The sequence below is a fragment of the Sorex fumeus genome, unplaced genomic scaffold, assembly GCF_029834395.1.
Source record: "Sorex fumeus unplaced genomic scaffold, SorFum_2.1 ptg000035l, whole genome shotgun sequence".
Lineage (NCBI taxonomy): Eukaryota > Metazoa > Chordata > Mammalia > Eulipotyphla > Soricidae > Sorex > Sorex fumeus.
Window position 1 is genome coordinate 12313205 of NW_026606092.1, and position 17332 is coordinate 12330536.

General features: G+C 41.7%; 1 protein-coding gene across 2 annotated transcripts in view; it reads left to right on the forward strand.

Moving 5' to 3' along the window:
- The window catches only part of STAM2 (signal transducing adaptor molecule 2), a 67785-nt gene that overhangs the window by 12147 nt on the left and 38306 nt on the right, over positions 1-17332 (forward strand). For both annotated transcript variants that reach the window (XM_056117642.1, XM_056117641.1), the window contains exons 2-4: positions 13328-13412; positions 16357-16432; positions 16536-16634. In XM_056117642.1, the coding sequence (XP_055973617.1) occupies positions 13328-13412; positions 16357-16432; positions 16536-16634 (260 nt within the window). The remainder of the gene's footprint in view (positions 1-13327; positions 13413-16356; positions 16433-16535; positions 16635-17332) is intronic.

The window sequence follows — 17332 nt, forward strand, 5'->3', positions numbered from 1 at the left end:
TCAGTAGTGACCTCTCTGCTCGAAGCCCAGAGGTTGCTCCCAGTGGTGCCGGAATCAAAGTGCACATTTGCTCAGCCTGCTGACTTCCAAGATGCTTTTGTTTGCTTCGTGCCACAGCCGCAGATGCTCAGTTGTTACGTTGTTTGCTTGCTTTGGGTGCCTCCATCACTGTGCTGGGGACCAACAGGGCTACACCTGGCAGTACCTGAGCGGCGGTGGGGCGCCAGGATGGCAGCCTGGGCCCTCTCTGCCTGCCTTCACTGCACGGCAGCCCCCGGAGCTCTCTGCCTGCGTGATGATTTAAATAGTGAAAAACATGTATCGTTTATTTATAAGTGAGAAAAATTGACTGCTCCAGAATTAGTTTATAATGAATTAGCCCAAACATTTTTATATCTTTAGCAAAGCTCTCAGCTGTTGTTTCCTGTTAGATACCAAATTGATGCTACTCAGTCCTTTTGTTTTTCAGTTTATTTCTGCTTTTGAAAAATTGTTTTGCTAGTTTTTGCCTGTTCTATTAATTGTTTTTGGTAAAGATCATTAATACATAAAAAACAAAATTTCCTCTAAGATCTAAGCACTGCTTTAGTCGAGTCCCAAGGTACTGATTGGTGCAGTGGCCAGAGAGATAGTCCAGAGGAATAGGTGCTGGCCTTGTATGTGGCTAACTCAGGTTCCATCCCCGGCCTCCCATATGGTTCCCTGAGCCTACCATAGTCATTCTCTTTTTTTTCCCCAATTTTTTTTTAATATTTTAGTTTCATAAAGTAGTTCACAATAGTTCATTGCAGATAATATTCAAACACCAATCCCACCACCGAGCACCTTCCCACCACAATAAGAGGGAAGTGTGTGAGGGTTGTTGTATGTTGTATTTTCTTTCTGGAGCCATTTAAGCTCGTATATAAGAGAATATAAGGTAAAGGTAAAGGCCCTCCCGTTGATCGTCGATTTGCTCGAGCGGGCCCAGTAACGTCTCCATTGGAGACTTTGTTGTTACTGTGTCTGGCATATTGAGTACTCTCGGTAGCTTGCCGGGCTCTCCGAGAGGGGCGGAGGAATCGAACTCGGGTCGGCCATGTTGGCTGCGTGCAAGGCAAACGCCCTACCCGCTGTGCTATCGCATGTTAAAACCAAACAAATGTGTGCTACTTTTGGCACGTAAGTGGTTTAGAGTATACGAGGTCAAGCGGCATTCTTCGTTGCTCTCTTTGGGGAGCTTTGGTTTATGTCTCTGGATCTTGGCCATTGATGAGATTACATGGTGCTGGGGGGCAGTTTGTGGGTGTGACTTCCAAGCTACTGGAAAACTGAGAAGCTCGGGAAAGGAGGCCCAGTCCTGGTCCCAGCAGGCTTGGAGGTCTTAGTCTTGGGGCTCACATACCTGGATTTTTCTGCTGGATCCCATTTGAGTGAGTCTCGTCTGAGAGTGTGAAGAGTGGCCTTGAGCATGGTGGTGGTATGATTCTGGAGGTTTTCAGCTGCCGGGTTCTGCTTGGGGTGGGGAGGGAAAAATCAACCTGCCCCCCTCCGAGGTGCCCTGGTGAAGATAGCCTGGCACAGAGTTTTTGCCTGCCATAATAATTATTTTATTTTATTTTCTGCTTCTGCTTTTTGGGTCACACCCGCCGATGTACAGGGGTTATGCCTGGCTCTGCACTCAGGAATTACTCTTGGCGGTGCTCAGGGGAACATATGGGATGCTGGAAATCAAACCAGGTAGGCCACGTGCAAGGCAAACGCCCTACCCACTGTGCTATCGCTTCAGCCCCTGCCATAATAATTCTTGATTGCAAAGCCAGAAGTAACCCCTGAGCATTGCTGGTTATGGCCCCAAAACAAAAAAACCAAATACACAAGGATTTTATGTTTAGTATCAAAAATTTGTACCTTTTTAATATTGTGTTTAATGATCTGTGACTTTTCTTTTTTGGGGTTTTTTTTAGGGGTGGGATTGGGGGTTCCTCAAGCTCTTGGCGGGTTATTGAAATATTATATTCATCATTCTAGAATTTTGATTTTTATACTTATTGTTCAGCTAAGCATTCACAGTCTTCTTGGTTATCGTGAGCATGTTTTTTGTGTTAATTTATATTGTGTGTCCTTTATGTTTTTTTTCTAATTCTCATATTTGATATATGTTACTGATTGGGTTGGAGTGATAGCACAGCGGGCAGGGCATTATTGATTACATTTATATTGATTGTAGGCAATTGCTTTTACATATCTGGGAATTTTTATATTATGCTGGACTTTGTGATTTATCTTTGAAATGAGATATTGTATTCCTTTGAAGAGTACTGAGTTTTGTTGGGTTGTTGTTTGGAGGTGTCGTTAGTTGCTATGAGGCAAGCCTGTTTCTAAATTGAACTAAATTTTAGGAACCCTTGACTCCTAAGATGTGGTCTTCTGGGGATTTCAATTGAATGCCTGAAATGTTTGCTGTACTCTTTTGAATAGCGTTTTTAAAAATTTATTTCATTTTTATTTTTTAATAGACCATTATGAAGCTATTCATGGTTGGGTTTCAGTCATATAATGATCTAACACCCTTCTCTCCACCAGTGTACATTTTCCACCACCAGCATCCCCCCTTTTCCCTCCCACCAGTCTGCCTCTGTGGCAGGCACTTTTCTTTCTCTCCTCTCTCTCTCTCTCTCTCTGTCTCTCTCTCTCTCTCTGTCTCTCTCTTTGTGCATTATAGTTTGAATATAGGTTCTAAGAGGTCATCATGTTTGTTCAGAGCGTTCAGTATTTTTATCGGGAAGCTAAGACTGGAGTAGCTTTTTTAACTGGGTTGCAGCTCTGGGGTGTGGACGTGACTGCCGAGGCTTCCAGAACTATGGGGAAGTAGGGGGAGGTAGTCCAACCCAACCCTGAGAAAGCCTGGAGATTTCAGTCACAAAACCTGCATACTCGAATTTTTAGAAGATAATATCTCTGTGAGGTCAGTACCAAGACAGTGGAGTTCAGCTGGGGGCATGGTGGTGATTTTGGATTGTGGAAGCAGCCAGCTGCCAGGGACTCTGTTTGGGCAGGTACCAGGCTGACCCCCCCACCTCCTCCGATTTACCCTGATCTGCTCAGCCTTGCACAGGTCCGAGATTAACTGTGACTTTCGATATCTCTCAAGATCTATTTATGGGTCTCTGAAGCAAGGCTGATAAATAAACTTGTATAGCTGAGCCGGAGGTGATTTGTGGACATGACTCCCACTTACTTTTGGCCTTTTAATTCCTGGGGAAACTTGGTCTCGAGTTGTTGGAGTCCAGCCAGAGGCACAGTGACAATTTTGGGGAACCAGGAAGCCTGAAAGTGCCATCAGGCTGATGCACTCGCCCCGCAGGTACAGATTGAGCTGCTGGCAACACTACACTCCCTTGGTTGGAGTTTTAATTTGCTCAGCAGGCTGCCATAACAAAATACGATGGATCAGGTGGCTTAAGGAATGGAAAACTACATGTATATATCCATTTATATATCTGTTATATATGTTTAAATATATACATTCATATATACATATATATTTGGCCTGCTTGAAATAAGGTCAGAGGATTATATTTCCAAATATAGGAGGAGATTTAATAGTCTTTTATATAATTTTTCTTTTATATAATTTTGAAATTATGGATAGAACATTTTTTATTCAAAGTTTAATGCTAGATAAGTTCTTCTTAAAGCTGTATGCCGAACATAATGGATTGTGTAATGGGAGAAACTTTTTGTTCCTTATAAGTATTGATGGAATGATTATTTATGATGTAGTTGGAATCTTTGTAAAGTATTTCACTGTTATTTGTGGCACTCTATACGCAGTAATCAAAACCTGGTGATAAAATGTTATGACTTACACCCACTAAACCCAGGAAATTTAGGCCCAGGAGGTCTCTTTAAATTCTCTTCCCCACATGCATTTGGCACAGAATAAAATGAGATACGGCCTCAACACTTGGCAAAGTGACATGCTATAAAAGAATGTACCTTAATTATAACATTTAAAATTTTCTAAGAGTTCAAAATACTAAGTACATAATTTAACTGTTATATTTCTCCTGAAAAATGAAATCCTTTTTGGCAAGCCTTTATAAAGTTTTCAGATTATATACTTTTTAAAAAAAAGAGTAATTATGAGTCTTATATTTGTATAAAATAAACTATGCTGGATGAAAAATTAGAATTTTCCATTTTCTATAAAAATTAAAACAAGTAAATATTCTATTTATGTATTTTTGAAATTGTTGGGAAGATTTCAAGAACTATCAGATTGACTTCACATTTAATTGTATACTATAGGCCAGTATGAAAAAAAGTATTTTTAAATATATTTATAGCAGAAGTATTATTAGAAGTTTAAAGTCAGACCCAAATATGTGCATTATATGTATCTGTACCTGTGTGTGTACTGATACGATTTGGTAATTGACATTATTGTTTTTTCACAGTAGTAAAAAACAAGATTCTTAGAAATTAGAATTGATAAATTACAAATAAATAATTTTTGTTTGTTTTTGGGCCACACCTGATGATGCTCAAGGGATACTCCTGACACTGCAGTCAGAAATCACTCCTGGCAGAGCTTGGAAGACCATATGGATTACAGGGTATCAAACTTAGCTCGATTGTGTGCAAGGCAAACGCCCCACTCACTGTATTATCACTCTGACCCATGAATAAATCCCGGTCACAGTCCTCCCGTTGTTCATCAATTTGCTCGAGCGGGCCCAGTAACGTCTCCATTGGAGACTTTGTTGTTACTGTGTCTGACATATTGAATACGTCACAGGGAGCTTGCCAGGCTCTGCCTTGCGGGCGAGATACTCTCGGTAGCTTGCTGGGCTCTCTGAGAGTGGCAGAGGAATCGAACTCGGATCGGCCATGTTGGCTGCGTGCAAGGCAAACGCCCTACCGCTGTGCTATCACTCCATGAATAAATGGTTTATAAAAATACTTTTTCCCTGCCTCAGATTATATACCAAATAAATTTTTTAAAATTTCCCTGTTAGGGCTGGAGAGATTGTACAGTGGGTAAGGCACTTGCCTTGCACACAGCTGACCTGAGTCTGCTCCCCATCATCCCATATGGGCCCCAGACCACTACCAGGTGTGCTCCCACCAAAAAAAAAAAATTGCCTGTAAAAAAATTCTACATGTACAAATTATATATGTAAGTTATCTATATGTGAAAGAGAATATGACTTTTTCAGCTTTTATTTTGGGCTGCAGCCAGCAAGCTCAGAGATCACTCCTGATGGTGCTTGCGGGGGGCCATACGCATTGGTGAGGATTGCACCTTGCCCGGCCACATGAAGGCAAATGACCTATTGCAAGTATCTGTTGCACTGTCTCTCTGGTCCCTATGGGTTACTTTTTATTTTATCTTTTGTTTGTTTTTGTTTTTGAGTCTCCCTTAGCTCTGCATTCAGGAATCACTCATATGCTTGGGGAATATGAGATGCTGGGAATAGAACTTGGGTCAGCCACCTGCAAGGCACCTTACTCACTGAACTATCTCTCTAGCCCCCTATGGGTGACTTTTTAATCTTCAAGTCACTTCTAAGCACTGTGCCAAACAATAACAACTATAAAACGAGAGACGGATGGTGGCATTCGTTGTTTCGCTTACAATGAAAATAAAACCCCCTCATAAGTGAAATGAAAGATAAGCATGCAGCTGGTAAATCCTAGGTCATATGAGTGATTTGCTCTTTAGACTCCAGATATAAAGTTAGTCACTTGTATATTGCGACACAAGAAACCGTCTCTTTTTGGGGGAACAACACTGGGTGATACTCAGGGATTATCCCTGGCTCTGCACTCAAGAGTTAATTCTGGCAGGGCTCAGGGGTCCTTATGGGGTGCTGGGGATTGAACCCCTGTAGGCCAAGTGCAAGGCAAATGCCCTTATCTCCCTCTGACCTCTGATTGTTTTGAGACATTTCCTTTCTCACGTATCCTGTGTTTCCTTTGAGACTTCTAAAGGGATTTCCCTTTCCCTTTAAGGAACTGTAAGCCCATCAGCCTATTTGTGCTGTTGCTTAGTATTGCCACTTGGTGTTGCTATTGAAGCTTGATCCGTGCTGCTTCAATGCTTATCTGCTCAGCGGTGAGGCTCTTGCTGGTCCAGGACTTCGCACAGACTTCCCTGGGGACATATTTGGTACCATGAAAGCTCTTCTAGTTATATGCTCTATTCATATGCTCTGTTACTGTTTCCCATGTTACAATTGTTGTATGGGGAGGTGGGGGTGGGTAGTAGGATATGAAGGAGCAGCCAGCATCATTCATCCATTCAGTGAACAGATGTTTACTGAACACCTGCTATGTGTCTCACATACTGTTCCTTGCGCTAGAAATAATTGTGGTAAAGGAAAAATTCCTGCTGAAATGAAACCTGCATTTGTTCAGAGGCTCTAGGGGGTGGGGGTGGGGGGAGGAAGGTAGTGGCAGAGGCAGCTGCTAGATCAAATATTTATGCTATGAAACATCTGTAGAAGAGCCTGTGCATTAAATCAGGATGACTTTTTAATGATGTCATAATTATTCGGTGTAAGGCATCAGTCTAAACGTGTAGAGCGAGTATAACAAGAGAGAGATTGAGAACTTGATGGCTTTTTTTTTTAAATTATTATTAGTTGATGGCTTTTGAGTCCGCTTGCCGATAGATAGTTGTTTCCCTAGCTTGTGTAGGCACCTCATGACTGCTCTGTATCTGGTGATCCATTTGTACGGCTGTTAAAATCCACATAGATGCATATTTCCGAAAACGTACTTAATAAGTGGTGATTCTGGGCTAGGAAATGGGCCTTTAGAGTATTTCCCACAACACTGTGGGCAGAAATTCCCTCTATCCCTGTTGTTTACCTTCCTAGAGAGGGGTTTCACCAGTGTCATCGAGTCAGTTCCTTCCCCTTTATTCCTCTGCCCCTTGTGTAACCACTTCCCTGATTGGCACATTGGGGAGTTATTGGCCCTACTGATGTCTTTTATTCCTGTAGACGGTAATTAACCATTTATTTATTTATTTATTGCTTTTTGGGTCACACCAGGCTATGCTCAGGTGTTAATCCTGGCTTTGCACTCGGAAATTACTCCTGGTGCGATGTTTAGGGGACCATATGGGATGTCATCCATGTCCGCCACGTGCAAGGCAAATTCTCTACTGCTCCAACCCCTAATTAGCCTTTTCGTAGCCAACGAGTAATACATCTGTTTTTCTATGGAATGAGTTGGACAGGGCCTTACATTGTAACTTTGGGGCCACTCTCTTTGCATGGCTCATACCTAGATTTCTATTTTGTATAGTCTTTTTTTTTTTATCATTTAAGGTGATTTTTTCATGTACACATGTATAGGAAAGTCTGGACAGATATGCATCATTGGGGCCAGAGAGATGCTCCAAGGATACAGAGTGCATGCTTTGTGTATGGGAGACTCAGATTGGGTCCCTGGCATCACGGGTCCCCCAGCACTGCCAGGAGCAACTCCTGAGCACCAGACCAGGTGTAGCCCAGAGAGAGATGGGGATGGTGGGGGGAGGGCATAGTTTTAGAAGAGGTTGTTAGAATTGGGTGTTTGTTTCTTCTTTTTCTCATCATCTATAGTTTTGAATGCATTGCATTTATTAGACATACAATTAAAAAACAGTTAAGCATTTTCAACCTCTAAAAATATAGTCTGGTCTGACTTCTCACGTGGAAGAATTAGTCATCTTCGTACACAGAAAGAAGTTGGACTGGAAAAGATGTGTTTCCACCTACATAACTTGGTTCTGGAGTCTGGAACTTATGCTGGGCAAACTACATTTTACTATTATAAAAATCTCTGACTTGTCATTGTATCATCTTGTCACTTGAATTAAAATAATTGCTTTCTATGCATAAACGATATCAGACAATTTACATGAGTTTTAATGGTGGATTCTAGCATTTGACTGTGGCTAAGTGAATTCTGTTTTTTTTTTTTAATTCCTTTTGCAAAGTGTAACTGTTTGCTGAACCTCTTTATTTTTTGGCTTTCACTCCTCTTTTAAAAAAGAGATTGTGGGGCTGGAGCAATAGCACAGTGGGTAGGGCATTTGCCTTGCATGCAGCCAACTTGGGCGACCCAGGTTCGATTCCCAGCATCGCATATGGTCCCCCAAGCACCGCCAGGAGTAATTCCTCAGTGCATGAGCCAGGAGTAATCCCTGAGCATCACCGGGTGTGACCCAAAAAGCAAAATAAATAAATAAATAATAAAAAAAAATAAAAAAGAGATTGCTCTGGATTCCTAATATTCTTCTGACTTATCACTTGATATGCTTGTATGCATATAGTAATTTGAAATTATACAATATACTTACTAAAGTATACTTACTGAAATTATAACAATATACTTACTAAAGGGAGGAAAAGACATGTTTCTAAAGTAGTTTAAATTTTGTCTTTGTGTGTGTGTTTGTGTGTTTGTGTATGTGTGTGTGTGTGTGCGTGTGCGCATGCGCTTGCCAGGGATCCAACCCAGGGGCCTTACCCTTCCAAAGCATATGCTCTATACCATTTCTGTTGTATTTTTGGGGCCACGTGGTGATACTCAGGAGTTATTGCTGGCTCTGCACTCAGGAATTATTCCTGGTGGTGCTCGGGGCACCATATGGGATGCCAGGGATGGAATCCTGGTCAGCCTCATGCAAGGCAAACGCCCTATCTGCTGTACTGTCTCTCCGGCCCTGCTGTTTTGCATTGAGCTACATCCCCGCCACCTAAATATTGTTTTTGAATATTTGGAGGAGTCCAGTCCCTACCCCATACTAACAGAAAATAAATCTATATATCTTGAACCTTTTTAGGGGTGTGGAGGGGGAAGAGTACAGCATAAGTGGTACCTAGGAGCTATTCCCAGGGTCACTCAGGGGGTCATTTCTTCCTGTTCAGGGGACCATTTGGTACTAGGGATTGAACCTGGGGCTCCCTCATGCAGAGCCTGAGGCCTGTTGAACCATCTCAGCCTCTTGATATTGTCTCCTGGTTACCTTGCAAATGATATGGAATGTGTTACATAATTCAGTCATCAATCTGATAATTCTTTAAAATTTGTGTTTTCCATGTGGAGATAGTATAGCAGGTATGACCAACCCGGGCTCCGTCCCTGACACTTCATGGGGTCCACCGAGCCCTGCCAAGAGTGATCTGTGAATGCAGAGCCAGAAGTAGGCCCTGAGCACTGCCGAGTGTGCCCATGGACCTCCCCCTGCCGCAAAACGGGAAAAAAAAAGTCTTGTCTTTTTTTTTTTTTTTTGCTTTTTGGGTCACACCCGGCAATGCACAGGGGTTACTCCTGACTCTGTGCTCAGGAATTACCCCTGGCGGTGCTCAGGGGACCATATGGGATGCTGGGGCAAACATCCTACCCGCTGTGCTATTGCTCCAGCCCCCAGTCTTGTCTTTTTCTATTTATTGATTAATTAACTGATGGAAGGGAAGGTTGGGGTCATATCCGGTGGGATTACTCCTATCTCTGTATTCGGGGATCACTGCTAGTAGGGCGCAGGTGCCCAATAGGGATCGAACCTTCGTCAGCAGCATGCAAAGCAAGGTCCTTCTTTCCTGCTGTACCATGACTCCGGCACAATCTGTAATGCTTTTGTTGGTTCATAGCACTGTGACGCTCTGGGTGTGCAGCTTCTCACATCTGTACTTGCATTTGTCTTAGCATACCTGCCTCCTGGTTTCAGTGCTGTCCCACCGAATCTGCCCCCTCCAGCCCACCCCTCCCACCTCTCCTTTTCCCCTCTCCCCCTGGTAGCAACCATAGTTTTTCAGTTATTTTTGTTGCATTTGCCAGTCAATTTGCCTTGGTTATTTATATCCCACTTAATGAGTGAAACCATCTGGCAATTATCTTTTGCTTCCTGACTTAGTTTGCTTAGTGTAATCACCTCAGATTCCGTCCATGTTATCTTAAAAGGTGTTATCTTTTTATTTTTTTAATTTTTAAAATTTTTTTTAAAAAGGGTGTTATCTTTTTTTTTTGAGTTTTGTGTGCTTATATATGTATATATATATATATATTTTATTATTAGTGAAACACCATGAGGTACAGTTGTAGATTTACAAATTTTTGTGCTTGGATCTCGGTCATACCACGATCAAATACCCATCCCTCCACCAGTGCCCATTTTCCACCACCAGGATAATATCCCTCCCCCCCCATCCTCCCATCCCCCCATCCCCCCCTGCCACTGTGGCAGGGCATTCCCTTTTGTTCTCTCTCTCCTCCTGGGTGTTGTGATCAGCAAAAGAGGCATTGAGTGGCGAACATGTTCAGTCCAGTCTACTTTCAACCTGCATCTCCCCTCCTGGGAGGATCCTCCAAAAAGGGTGTTATCTTAAAAGGCACAACTTTGTCTTTTTTAATAACTAAGTATTCCAGTGAGTATATGCAACTTCTTATTCAGTGATCCATTGAAGGGCAAAAATGTATTTTTTGATATTTATATTGATCATGGAATCAAGGCAAAAAAAAAAGAGATAACTGACTGTAGAATAAGAACTTCTAAATATCCACAGTTAGATTTAATAAACAAAACTTTATAAAGTACCTCGTTTTGATCCACTTCCATTTGGATTTTTTAAATGCATGTTATTTTTACTTTTGTCTGTGCATCCCTAAAGAATATTCTGTATTTTCAGATGTTCTAGAACTTCATGTGCAGCATTTATGTATTGCTGGTAAGAATGTTAAATTCTGGACCAGAGAGGTAGTACAAGGGTTAAGGTCCTGCTGCAGCTGCCCCAATTTGATTCCTGGCTCATGAGCCCACCCCATCAGGAGTAATCCCTGAGCACAGAGCCTGGAGTAAACCCTGAGCACAGCCAGGTGTTGCCCCCTAAACAAAACAAAAGTAATGTTAAATTCTGCATTTATTTATTTGGGGTTTTTTTTTTTTGAGTTACATGAAGCAGTGCTTGGGGGTTATTTCTAGGTCTGAACTTCACTGGGACTCAGGGGACTGTGTGGTGCCAGGGATGGAACCCAGGGTTCCCTCATGCAAAGCATGCACCCTTGGAGCTATATCCCTGGCCTATAAAATCTTTCAAAAACCTGTGACCAGTCTCCCCATCAAAAATTAAACATATAGTTGCCATGTGATTTAGCATTTCTACATAGTCAAAGAGACGTAAAAACATAGCCATAAACACATACACACACACACACATTACTGATATTCATAGCAGCATTGCATTACCCATATTGGCCAAAAAATAAATCCAGATAAGTATCAGCTGCTGAGTAATGAGTAAATAAAATGTTTATTTATCCAATCAACTGTTTAACAACAAGAAAGAAGTGATGTGACTGTGGCTATAAGTGAACTCTGAAAGCTAAACGAAAGTAGTTCTAACAGGGCCATGTATTGTATGCCATAGAGCATGACATCATGTAATATTCTGTTTCTATGAAAAGTCCTATGTCCCTTGGAGACTAATTCAAGAGAAAGTAGATTGTTGGTCTTTCCAAGCTGGGAGTGTGGGGGCGGGAACAGCAATGCTGCGGCTGGGTATGGGCGTCCCTTTTTGTTTTTTGAGCCAAACCTCTGACCAGTCTCCCCATAAGCTCAGGGCTTATTCCTGGTTTTCTGCTCAGACATCACTCCTGGTGTTGCTTTGGGGATCCTATGTGGTGGAGGGGATCAAATTGGAGTTGGCCTCATTGCAGCCCCTATCTCTCTCTCTCTCACTCTTAAATTTAAATTTAAATTTTTTAGAGCATTACAAAGCCATTCATGATTGAATCTTAGTCATACAGTATTCTAACACCTATCCCTCCACCTGAGTACATTTTCCAGCACCAGTATCCTCAGGTTCCCCCCCATCACCTCCCACTCCCCACCCCCTGCCTGCCTCTTTGATAATGCTTTTCTTCTCTCTCTCTCTCTCTCTCTCTCTCTCTCTCTCTCTCTCTCTCTCTCTCTTTCTTTCTCCCTCCCCCCCACCCCCCTCTCCTCCTCCCCTTTTTTTGGGCATTGTGGTTTGCAATATCGATACTGAAAGGTTCCTAGGATTTTTTCTTTTTTTCTTTTTTTGGGTCTCTCTCTCTCTCTCTCTCTCTCTCTCTCTCTCTCTCTCTCTCTCTCTCTTTCTCCCTCCCTCCCTCCCCCCTCTCCTCCTCCCCTTTTTTGGGCATTGTGGTTTGCAATATCGATACTGAAAGGTTCCTAGGATTTTTTTCTTTTTTTCTTTTTTTGGGTCACACCTGGCGATGTACAGGGTGGGATGGGATGCTGGGAATCGCACCCAGGGCGTGCAAGGCAAATGCCCCACCTGCAGTGCTATCGCTCCAGCCCCCTTTGATTTCTTTAGAAGTCTGATTCTCAGTTGAGATGTTGCTCATTGTAGGGCTGCATGGGCCAGTCTCCTGTACTACAGAAATGAAATAAGTTGAAATAAAGTAAGAGATTAATGTAGATAAATTAGTAGTGTTACTTGCCCAACTTTGTGGATGTGGATAGAAACACCGAATTATAGACTCGAATGGGTGAAACATTTTGGTATATGATTTATACTTCAGAAAAGTGTTTAAAATGCTCATGTAAATGTTAAGTATTCTATTAGCCTTTTAAACTTAGCATAAGCCAAAGCGGAAAAAAAAAGCATTTGGACATTTATGCATTTTTTGGTACATTTAGTTTGCTATAATTCACTTTCATATTTCATTGGATGAATTTACTTTATTAATTTTCCTTTTTGCTCATAAAACCAGTACTTTGAGGAACAGTGTAGTCCACATTTCCTTATAACATTTTATAAACTTTCAAATTAGAATATGCCGAGATTATGAATAATTTGTAACTATTTGTATTGCATGGGCTGGAGCGATAGCACAGCGGTAGGGCCTTTGCCTTGTGCACAGCCAGTCCGGCCAAGCCAGGTTCAATTCCTCCACCCCTCTTGGAGAGTCCAGCAAGCTACCGAGAGTATCTTGCCTGCACGGCAAAGCCTGGCAAGCTACCTATGATGTATTCAATATGCCAAACACAGTAACAACAAGTCTCGAAATGGAGACATTTACTGGGCCCGCTCGAGCAAATTGATGAACAACGGGAGGACAGTGATACTGTGATTTGTATTGCATACTTTTATGTTATTTTATTGGTGTGCCTCAGAACATTAATTCATTTAATGAAATAAATTTAAATTAAAATTGTTAAAGGTACTCTTATCTTCTGAAATTTTATCATAGCTCTTATTTTTGGCCAGAGAAAGATAGGGCATCTTAAGTGTCTTTTCTTCTTTCATATTCTAATGTTATATAAGACTAGTCCTAATTTTCGTGTGGTATCTTACAGAAAAAGCTACAAATGAGTATAACACGACAGAAAATTGGAGTCTTATTTTGGACATATGTGACAAAGTTGGAAGTACTCCTAATGGGTAAGTTTCCCAGTTATGCCCAGAGATTGCCTCAGAGAGTAATAATATATCTTTTTTTTCTTGATATAACTTTGAAAAAAAATGGGATATCAATCTTTCCATTTTAGGGATAAAAGTGGAGATATCCTGGTGGCTGTGTTGTGTGATTAACCTTATCCAGTAGAACAAATGGAAAAGGGCTCAAGTGGAAACTTAGATCTACTGAAATACATACTTAAAGCCTGACTAGAATCTGCACACATTGAAGAGTAAATAGACCTGGGAGTTAGACCTGTGTGTTTGCTGTTGTGGGGCCACACCTGGGAACCATGCCTGGGTCTGTCCTCTGCTTGGGGCTGGCATCATAGCTGGGATTCCAGCGTGCAGAGCGTGTGCTCCAGCTCCTGGAAGCTGTAGGCCCCACGTGAGTCTTTTAATAATAGGTGGATCAATACAAATGGCAGGTAGCATCATCATGAGAAAAAGCGGGTTTTAAAAGGCCACAGGGGCTGGGGCAGATAGCTCAGGGGATAAGGGCACAGCACATGCCTGGAATGCACAAGCGACACCCTACACACCACCAGGTGCAGCTCTGGAGAGGCTTGGCACGGCAAGACCTGAGCAGCACCCCTCTCTGTGGGCCCTAGCCTTGAGCCATGTGGTTCTAGTGTAGCTGGCAGTGGCTCCCTGCCCACTCCCAGCCCTGCTTGGGAAGGCCCCCTCAAAAGCTTAAGCTGAATGGTTCATACTTTAGAAGTTTCGAAGACTGATAAGAGCATTGTTTTAATATCACTTTTGAAAGTCCAGCATTCACATGTCTGTTTACTTTTTGTTTCATTTTGTTTTGGGGTCCCACCTGGAGGCACTCAGCACTTACTCCAGGCTCTGAGCTCAGGGAGTAAGGAGGACATTGGGGGACTGTATGGGGTACCAGGGCTTGGACCTGGGACAGCTGCATGCAACGCAAATACCCTACCCCTATGCTATCGCCTCAGCCCCTACTTGATTTTTTTTTTTTTTTAGTCACTGGATTTAAAAGTACTTTCAAGGAGAGAGTCTCATGCATGGGACATTTCAACGAAAGTTTCCCCCATTCCCACTCCAGCCAGTTTCCCCACCGTGGTTAGCTAAGTTCTGTAGCTCTGTTTACAGATTCCGTTGTTTGAGGCCATTTGTTATCCCCTTACTGTGAGAGAGATTGTTCTGTATATGTCTCTCTCCTTCTGGGTGACTGCGCTCAACATGGTAGCTTCCAGTTCCACCTACATAGTGGCAAATTACATGGTTTCGTCTTACAGCCAAGTAGTATTCTGCTGTGTATGTGTACCACAGTTCCTTTATCCGATCATCCGTTCTTGGACACTTGGGTTGTTGTCAGAATCTGGCTATTTTGATTAGTGCTACAATGAACATAGGAGCACATATGTTGTTTCTGAATGGAGTTGTTGGGTTCTTAACAGATGCCCGGAAGTGAAATTACTAGGTCATATGAAAGCTCAGTTCTTAGATTTTTGAGAAGTGTTCATATTGTTTTCCAAAACAATTGGCCCAGGTGACCTTCCCACCAGCTGTGGATGAGGGTGCCATTTCCTCTGTATCTACGCCAACATTGGTTATTTTTGTTCTTTGTGGTGTGTGCCAGCCTCACTGGTGTGAGGTTTTAATTCATGGCTCTGACTTAAAAATTTTGTTTTTCATTTACCTGTTGGTCATTTATATTCATCTCTTCTATGTTTTGGATGGGGTTGATTTTTTTTCTTGCTAAGTTTTTTTTTCTTTTCCTTTTGGGTCATACCCGGTGTTGCACAGGGGTTAGTCCTGGCTCATGCACTCAGGATTTACTCCTGGCGGTGCTCAGGAGACCATATGGGATGCTGGGAATCAAATCTGGGTCAGCCACGTGCAAGATGAGTGATGGGCAAATATTTTTCCCAGACTATAGGGTGTCTTTTAATTAATTTATTTTTTAATTTTTAGTGAATCGCCATGAGATAGAACATCACAAAATTGTTCATGATTGCGTTTCAGTCATATAGTGTTCCAGCGTCCATCCCTTCACCAGTGTAATTTTCCAGCACCAGAGTCACCAGTTTCCCTCCCACCTATTCAAGCCACTACGGGGTGTCTTTTTATTTTGGTTATCATTTATATTGCAGTGCAGAATCTTCTTAATGTGATACAACCCCATCTTGTCTTCCCATTCGGTTATATTTAGACTTAAAATTTTAATGGTTGGTTGGTTGTAGGTGAAGTTTGTGGTTTGTTTTGAGCACTTGGAGGTGCTCAGGACTTTTTGCCGGCTCTGTGTTCATGGATAACTCCTGGTTTTGTGATCAGAGGACCATATGTTGTGCTGGGAATCTAACCCAGTTTGGCCGTGTGCAAGGACAGCAGCTAAGATGCTGTCCTATCTTTCCAGTCCTAGTCTTAAAACATAAGAAATTGTATCTAGCTTGTGTGTGTGTGTTTTTCTTTGAAAGCTAGGTTTGTTAACAAAATGCAAGAATAATTTATATGATACAGTTCTTTTGTGTGGGTTGGTCTTTTTTTTTTTTTTTTTTGGGTTGGTCTTTTTGAAATGCTTTGTTTTTATTTATTTTTGGATTTGGAGCCACACCCCATGGTGTTCAGGGCAAACTCCTGGTTCTCTGCTCATGTATCACTCCAGGTTGTGTGCAAGGGACCATCTGTGGTACTGGGGCTTAGCTGGGTCAGCTGTGTACAGGCAAGATCCTTAAACACTTCTATCTCTCCAGCCCTATCTCTTGTTATTGTGATATACAAATCTTTGAAGCATGCTTTTTTTTTTAAAGCTCTGTTAATCTGAGCAGCAAATGATTGTGTAAAATCATAATAGGATTTTATTTTTCAGTGTAAAGTTACTTAAAATATTTTTAAATGCCTTACATTTTGAATATTTGAATTGAAATTCTGAATACTTAACTTTCTTCATTTTTTCCCTCAGAGCTAAAGATTGTCTAAAAGCCATAATGAAAAGGGTAAATCATAAGGTTCCTCATGTTGCTCTACAGGCGTTAACTGTAAGTCAAAGTCATATTATTATTTGACCCAAAGTTTAAATATGCATCTGTTTCAGTCGGTTAATACCAACATTTGCATATTGGTTTTTTATCTTGAATATAGCTTCTTGGGGCTTGTGTGGCAAACTGCGGAAAGATATTTCATTTAGAAGTATGTTCCCGAGATTTTGCAACAGAAGTACGAGCTGTGATAAAAAACAAGGTAAGTTTAAAAAAAAGAAGAAATTTAAGTAACTAAAAAATAAACTGTTGTCTTAAATATATATTATACTAGCCAACTTTTATTATTTACTTTCGTTTTTAAAACTTTTTTTTTGGGGATTGAGGTTCTGTGCTTTACAGTGCTATTGATCGTTTCCCGTGGTCATGCTTCCAACACCACCCTGGTTACCAGTGTCCCCACCTTCCTCTTCTACTCCTGCCTCTCAACTTTTGAACGACCCTCACCACCACCACCACCACCACCACCACCACCACCACCACCACCACCAAACTCAGCTGTGTGGATCTGTTGTCCCATTAGGTTGCCTTTGGCCCTTTGTTGCTGCCTTGCTGTGTAGCTCTAAGTCCGACATTTGAAAGAGATCATTCTGTATCTATGCTTTTCCTTCTGACCGACTCCACTCAGCATGATATTCTATAGTTCCTTTCATGTTGCTGCAGATTGCTTGATCTTGTTCTTTATTGGAGCTGCATAATATTCCATTGTGTGCGTTTACCACAGCTTTTCCTTAGTTGGGCATTTACATTGTTTTCATATCCTAGCTCGTGTACTTTGTGTGGTGATGAACATAGGTTTGTTTTGAATTAAAATTTTTGTGTTTGAGGGATAGATGCCAAAAGGTATTACTTTGTTTTATGGTTACAAACTTCTGTTTTATTATATATTTTATAAAATCT